At 43.1% G+C, this 7,292-nt stretch overlaps 1 protein-coding gene across 1 annotated transcript; it reads left to right on the top strand.

Moving 5' to 3' along the window:
• Positions 1-2,714: 2,714 nt before the first annotated feature.
• Positions 2,715-6,178, top strand: LOC125530261 (uncharacterized). Its single transcript, XM_087531301.1, has 4 exons — positions 2,715-2,764; positions 3,216-3,525; positions 3,712-3,833; positions 5,752-6,178. Exons 2-4 carry the CDS (start codon positions 3,240-3,242, stop codon positions 5,914-5,916), a joined length of 573 nt encoding a protein of 190 aa, XP_087387427.1. The 5' UTR covers positions 2,715-2,764; positions 3,216-3,239; the 3' UTR covers positions 5,917-6,178.
• Positions 6,179-7,292: the final 1,114 nt, after the last annotated feature.

Genomic DNA, 7,292 nt, shown 5'->3' with positions numbered 1-7,292 from the left:
GTTGGTAGCTGGCTAGCTTCACTCGTACGCCCCCTGCAAGCCGGCCTCCCTCTAACCGCTCGATCGTCGCCGGATTCTCGTGGACGGACGGTGGCGGTGGTGTGCGCGTGAAGCGTGGTGACCGCGCGGCGCGGCTCGGGTGCGGGCGCGGGCAGAGGGGGAAGGCGGTGGGTTGCGGGTTGCACTCGGGCCGACTGCCGGTGCGCGGTCGCTGTGCATGCAGGTCAATTCGGTTCCTTTCTAGGGTACGGGTCTCGCTTTCACACGCGGCTTGGAGGTTGGAGGCTTGGAGCCCATACCATGCGTACTCACGCACAGTGGTCAGTGGTGTCCGAGCGGACTGCGGGGGTGCATATGCGTGGCGAGACCATCTCGGGGATAAGTGTGGGCCGACGATGCCGGTGGCCAGATGCCCCGGAACGAAGTGGTCGTGCTCGCCGGCCGGTGGCGCGTCCCTTCATCGGTTTGTGCCCAACGCGTGTAGCTGCAGGTCGCGTACAACCACCCGTTGCTAGCTTAGCTAGATGCAACCTTGGCATGAGGTGTGGCATGCATACGCATGTTGTAGTATATCTTTATACCTATATCAACAAATGGACTGGCTTAGTTCTTTCACGTGTGTTACCAGGTTATTAAGCTAGCCCTTTTATATTTCGGTACAAGGCTATAAGTCGATTTTCTTCCTTTCTAATAAAGTTGAGCAACGCAATGCCATTCCGATTTTAGGTCGTATTTGTTCGCGGGTTGCAACCTGGCATGAATATATTGATAGGTGTTACACATACCTGACCTTTTTTTTTATGACAATAGTCACGTAAGATGACAAATTCCAGTGATACACGTCAAGTTTCTATCAAAATATAAACTAAAGCACAGTGTTGATATCCTCACGTGACTAAGCTTGTCACAAAAAAAATGTTCGGAGTTGCCGTATGTTCGTACCGGATGTATGACACTTATCAGAGTCCTAAGTTAGCCCGTGATTTACCTGCCCATATTAATTTGACTGTGTAAAAAATCATTTAGAGATGTCCGCATACACGTACATACAATAATCCCTACGAACGCGCGTGCACACACACACACTCCCTATCCCTATGAGCTTCTTCGAGATACTGAGCTGACACAATATCTTGACATTGACGAAGTTACCACATGCACGTTGACTCGACGAGAACATCTCGTCCCACTAAATGAACAAAGTCTGACATAAATCGAGAAAAATGCATGCACCAGTGCCAAGCCTAGGATATGAATCTTGGCGGGCTGATTCACCACAAGAAACCTAACAATCTGAGCCACGCTCAGGTCACACTCAAAGAGCATTTCAGATCTTCGGCAATGGCGGCGGGTAGGGTTGGGAACAGGAGAGTGTCTCCCCCCCCTCCTTTGTTTTTTCTCAGGCTGCACAGACGGGGTAGGGTTACAAGAGCCCGGATCTTCGTAACAAAGGAAATTAAAACTTATTTGTAAATTAAAGGTGGGATAGTTGAGTCGGTTTTCATGAAGAATCACTAAAATAAAGATGGGATGAAAAAAATCAAAACAGGTGAACATGAGGGGAAGGTAGGCGAGGAATGAAGGACGAGCATACGGCAAAAACTTACGTTCCTTTTAGGTAGGAGAGGTTATGTGCTTTACCGGCTCTTGCAAAATTATTATTTAGGCTTGTGTTGTAATAATTTGTTTTGCCTCGGTCAATGAAGAAAAATGTTTTTATTAGTCTATTGTGCAAATTTGTGACTGCAAGAAAAAAGATTGTTTTGTCTCGGCCAATGCGCCACCACCGTGTTGGGCCATGATTTCTGTCCGTTTCGACCCAAATAGAAGCATACAGGCAAAACGCGTCGGCGCGTTAGAGTTGCTCAAACGGACGCGGCTTTTCCCGCTTTTTGTCGGTTTGAGTCGGCCGAGTGAACATGCGTGTTGCGTAGGATTCATTCCAGGGCCTCCTGTTTTTGGCCCGCACGCCAGAAACCAGGCACGCGCAGCCCCCTCGCTCCCCTTCGCGCCCTTCTGGGCCGACCCATTTGCTGGCTGGGACGCCCCCTTTTTTCCTTTTGTTTTTTATCCAATAATTCGGGATATCAAAAAGTTCTAAAATTCAGAAAAGTTGCAAATTTCGAAAAACAATTGTTCATGATTTCAAAAAAATGTTCGGGAATTCACAAAATGTTCATGGTTTAAGAGAATGTTCACGAATTTTTAAAAACTATTCATGAATTAAAAAATGATTCAAAAAAGTTTGCGAATTCGAAAAAGGTCACGATTTATGAGAAATGTTCACGAGTTTAAAAGATGATCACTATTCTGAAAAATTGTTTGTGCATTTAACTATGCATGATTCAAAAAAATCATGATTTATAATTTTTTTGTGAATTTTAAAAAAGGTACACTCTTTAAGAGAATGTTCATAATTTTTTTAAATGTTCATGAATTCAAAATATGTAAAAGGTGAAAAGAAAAATAAAAAAAGAAGGAAAAAATCAGAATTGGGCTGGCCCATACGAACAGGAGTCGCCATTCATTCCCCTGATTCTCCTCATCCAGATCGAGCCGCCGCCGCCGGCTCGCCCTCTCCTGTGCCACCTCGCCGTAAGCACCGCCGCCGCCGCCCCCCTCCTCCACACCGCCACCGTCCCCGCTGCCAGCCCCCCGCCGTGTGCACGCACCCCCCCCCCCCCCCCCCCCTCCCCCGCGCCCCCTCCACTGCTGACGTCCCCGAGCAGCCGAGCTCCCCTGCTTCCTCTCCGCGCCGTCCAAGGTGAGCTCCCCTGCTCCTTCTCCCTCTCCCTCCGTTACGTTTCGTACCACCGTTGAGGAAGCCCCGCTCGATCAGCGAGCTCCGGCTGCCATGGCTTCCATGGAAGCAATCTCCAAGCCGGCTCTGTTTCCCTGTTTTTTTTCATCAACTAGTAACCGAGGTAGCTATGTTTGTTACTACAGTACAGGCATACAATGGGCTGAAGATAATAGTTTTCTTCTTAGATAATGTGCTGATGAAACATATCATGTGTATATAAATGATAAAGAGCATCCTAGTGGCTATCTTTGTTACTAGGATTGTGATGCAACACTACATTACAAGCATACAATGGTATTAAGATTATACTACAGATAAGCTGAAAAAACAGGCACTAAAAACTAAAAAGAACTGTCTGGCTTATTACTGGAGCTTATTTTCACATGAGCTTATCTGGAGCTTATTTTCACAGGATAGCTCAAAAGAACTGGCCTCGATGGCGCTCCTCCAAGCCCTCCGGCGAGCCCTCCCGCCGCTCTACTTGCCGGAAGCACCTCTTTCCCGGCGCGCCCCAGGTCCTCCTGCGCTCCCTGCCCGTCCTCTCCGGCTCCTGGATCCGATCGGGTTCCAGCCGTTCTCCGCCGCCGTGGCCACCGCCACTGCTGTCGCACAGGCGCCGGAAATGGGCGCCAGCCTCTTCAGAGGGCTCATGGAGACCAGGTTCCCCAAGCGGCGTCCAGGATTCGTGTCCCGGTGCAAGAGGGCCAGCCTGCGACCCAAAGGTATGGTGATCCCTGCCATTCCATTTTGTAGCTGTCACGATTCAAAAATCTGCATGGTTAATTTGGATTATCACCATTTTAATTGTGCGTGCCTGCTGTGCTGATTTGTGTGATTCATTCGAACTGTGCGCCGCTCTTGCAGTTTCAGTATGGTTAACACTGCTGATGCTGCTGTTATTTTGGCAGGTCCACACTACTGGGTGAAGTGCAAGCCGGGGGAGCCTATCCCTTCGAGCCAGCCGAATGAGGGCAGTGTACAGGGGAGGAAGGAGAAGAAGCGGATCAAGCAGCGCAAGGACTTTATCATGGTGTGCATTTTGTTCAGTTCCCCGCAATGCTTGTTTTGATTGTGTGATGGGTTTATGCAAGGTTATCAAAATCTATCTGTGTCTCTGGAGTAGAAAAAGTAACAGGACGATGAAATTCTGAGAACAAAAGTAGTTTTAACAGGGGAATGAAATCCTGAGAACAAAAGTAGTTTTTTTATGCTACCGAGTAGTGCTAAATATCATGTTAGAATGGAACTAGCTAATCATAGGAGTGAAATGCATGGTTAGTCCATAAACTGAAATTGAAAGCACACTTTAGGCCACAAACTGAAAATCTGCATGAATTAGGCCATAAACTGAATGAAGAGCACATTTTAGGCCAGAAACCGCTTCGGGGTGATTAAACCTGCACACGTGGCTGCCAGCTCGGCTGTGGCTGGACCGTACCCGAGTCAGAGATTTCACAGGGGGCTATTTGCAAAATGGCCACAACTGCAAAATTCCCTCTCGAGATCCCCAATTCTCTGGTCACAGGGTGGCGGCCGCGGCTCCAGAAAGAAAAATAAATAAATTTCTGCACTTAAAGAAAGCAAAGAAACAAAAAAAAAACTGTTTTTGCGATGGTTTCTGTACTAATTCAGTTTGTGCACTAAAACATAGTGTATCTAAAGATTCAGTATCTAAACTAAAGAAGGTTTGTGGCACAGCTGAACTTTTAAACTTAAACGTAGATCAACAGTAAATGTTCAGTCTTTTCAGTTCCTGTACTAATTCAGTTTGTGCACTAAATTCATTGTCTGCACTAAAACAGAGTATACGTAAAGGTCCAGTATCTGAACTAGAGAAGGTTTGTGGAACAGCTGAATTTTTAAACTTAAACAGTCAGTCTTTTCAGTTCCTGTACTAATTCAGTTTGTGCACTAAAATTCATTTTTGCACTAAAACAGAGTATATCTAAAGATTCAGTTTCTGAACTATAGAAGATTTGTGGAACAACTGAATTTTTAAACTTAAACACAGATCAAAAGTAAAGGTTCAGTCTTTTCAGTTAAACAGAGATCAAATATACAATCCTTTCAGTTCAATAGAGATCAAATGTTCAGTTTTGGCCAACATACTGATCACATGTACTCAATTATTGCCGTAAAACAAATTCATATCCAGTTCTTCTACATGAACAGAGCACATGTTCAGATCAACAGAAACAGGAACAAAACCCTAGGCATGCTTCAAAAATAAGCCTCAATACCGTAATTTCGCATCATTCCATTGTCATATACTCCCTCTGTTCCCTTTTATAAGACGTTTTACACATTTCAGACACACAAAACAGTTCAAACGCCACTACAGAGATTATGCAGTCGACATTGATAATACTCCCTCCGTTCATGGTGGCTATGGCGTGAGGCAGAGAGAAGATGAGAAGAGGGAGACGGAAGGGGTTCGCTCCATCTGGTGCGGTAGGCGCGACTCTTTACTTTCGACAATTTTGCACATAGCCAACTGTTAAAGCTATCTCTCACAGATGCGGTCCAGTCTTAGGTGAGCTTGCAGCCATGTATGTGTGCAGGATCAGGCCCGGCCAAGCGTTTTTTGGCCTGAAGTGTGCTCTTAATTCAGTTCATGGCCTAATCTGTGTAGATTTGATGGACTAAACTGTGGTTTCAATTCGAGTTAATAGACGAGTAGTCGAGTAGGTATTTTGAAAGCATTGTGCTAATACAAACACCTACATTTCTATTGACACTCTGTTCATTATTCATTCTTGCTTTTTTCCTTTTTGTGTTCTTCTCATGGGCTTGAAGCTACAAGTTTGAAGTGCGTCAGTACTTACTAGTCTCATGAAGCTTACCTTGATGGATGCTTGATAGAAAAACTTATGCTCTGTTCATATGTCTAATTAATCAATTACCCAGACCTGAATTCTATATTTATAATTATTGCTTTGCTTGGGCAGGCTGAGAAGAGGAAGCGCAAAGCACAGTATTCTGTTGCTGTGAAGAGGAAGGAGGCAGAACGGACGGAAAGAAAGATGGCCGCCGTGGCAAGAGACCGGGCATGGGTGGAAAGGCTGGCAGAGCTAAAACAGATGGAGGCAGAAAAGAGAGCTGCAATGGCTTGAGGAGCTCCTCTCTCTGGAAACAAACGGCAACAGTTGTCAGCGATGCCATAGCCCTTGTGGGTGGAGCTCTGGCTGGCTGTACCCCTTCCCTCAGCAGCAATCTTCTAAAAATAAATTGCTGATTTTGTTTGTTTTAGTAGGGTGTTGTCAATTTGTCTTGATTGTAATGAAATATCGGTTTTATGTTGTGTTTAGAATAAACCAAATGATGTTAGTTGTGTGCTGGTAATCAGAAATGACATGGCAAGCAGGTGTTGAGTTTCTTCTTCTGCAGTTCTGCTTGGCATAAATAAGCTTTGTATTGATCTGATACACGTTTTGATTCGCAAGAGTGACCAGTGTTGGAAAAAAATATGTGGCATCTGATACGAGCGTAAGTGTAATGTAGAAATAATGGAAGGATTCAAACCACAGGTAATCCAGGAAACCGAAGAGGGCATTAGTCTGAATCCAACAAGTGCCAAAACAGGCAAGTGCACTATGTAGGTGTAGGATTCCACGGAAATTGCCTTTGGAGCTCGGCCTCCATGGAGGCCTCCAAATTCAAATTTCAAAATTTATCAAATTTCATATTTTTATATTTCAAAAAATTCTGAAAAAATACAGATATGCATGAAGGCATAACACACATGTGTGTAATTTTCAGGGCAAAATACGTTGAAATGAGTGCTATGCAAAGAAGACAAAACAAAAAATGTTCATAATTTCAAATTCTGTTTAAATTTCAAAAAATATTCAGAATTTCAAAATCTGTTTAATTATTTTTTTACAAAAAAACAGAATTTCAATTTTAAAAAAAACAGATATTCAAATTTTGTTTAAATTTTCGAAAATGTCCAGAATTTCATTTTTTAATTTTTTTCAGAAAATGATCATAATTGAAAAGTAATATTTTTAAAAATTTAAAAATTCAAATAAATATTAAAACTTAACAAATGTTTAGAATTTAAAAACAATCACTAAACTTCAGATTTTTTTTAAAAAATAAAAAATATTCAGAATTTCAAATATTGTTTTAGTTAAAAAACAGTATTTCAAAATATATTTAAAATTTTAAAAATGTTCAGAATTTCAGAATTTATTTACATTTCCAAAAAATGTTTAGAATTTCAATAAAATATGTTTAAATTTTTGTTCACGCTTTTTTTTTATTTTGTTCACCATTCAAAAAAAAATCAGAATTCAAAATTGTTCAGCATGTCAGGCTGCCAAATAAAGTCTCAACTCAGCATGTCTCAGCACATACACCGGTGCCAAACAACAACAAATGCATTAACTCACCATGTCTTCCCTCATCATGTATCAGAGGAGAATAACTAGTCTAGGCCCATACATGCTACCAAACACACCCGATGAAACCAGCTATACCCATGGCC

Source organism: Triticum urartu, chromosome 1A (assembly GCF_056163025.1).
Source record: "Triticum urartu cultivar PI428250 chromosome 1A, HENAU_Tu73, whole genome shotgun sequence".
NCBI classification, from domain to species: domain Eukaryota; kingdom Viridiplantae; phylum Streptophyta; class Magnoliopsida; order Poales; family Poaceae; genus Triticum; species Triticum urartu.
The sequence above is the reverse complement of the archived record's forward strand: the minus strand, read 5'-3'. Positions and strand labels throughout refer to the sequence as shown.

What these genes read in the sequence shown, in the direction of transcription:
- LOC125530261 (XM_087531301.1), top strand. Translation starts at nt 3,240, where the DNA reads ATGGCGCTCCTCCAAGCCCTCCGGCGAGCCCTCCCGCCGCTCTACTTG. An exon ending in GGCCAGCCTGCGACCCAAAG is followed by an intron (nt 3,526 to 3,711) that starts GTATGGTGATCC and finishes TTATTTTGGCAG; the next exon opens with GTCCACACTACTGGGTGAAG. An exon ending in AGCGCAAGGACTTTATCATG is followed by an intron (nt 3,834 to 5,751) that starts GTGTGCATTTTG and finishes TTGCTTGGGCAG; the next exon opens with GCTGAGAAGAGGAAGCGCAA.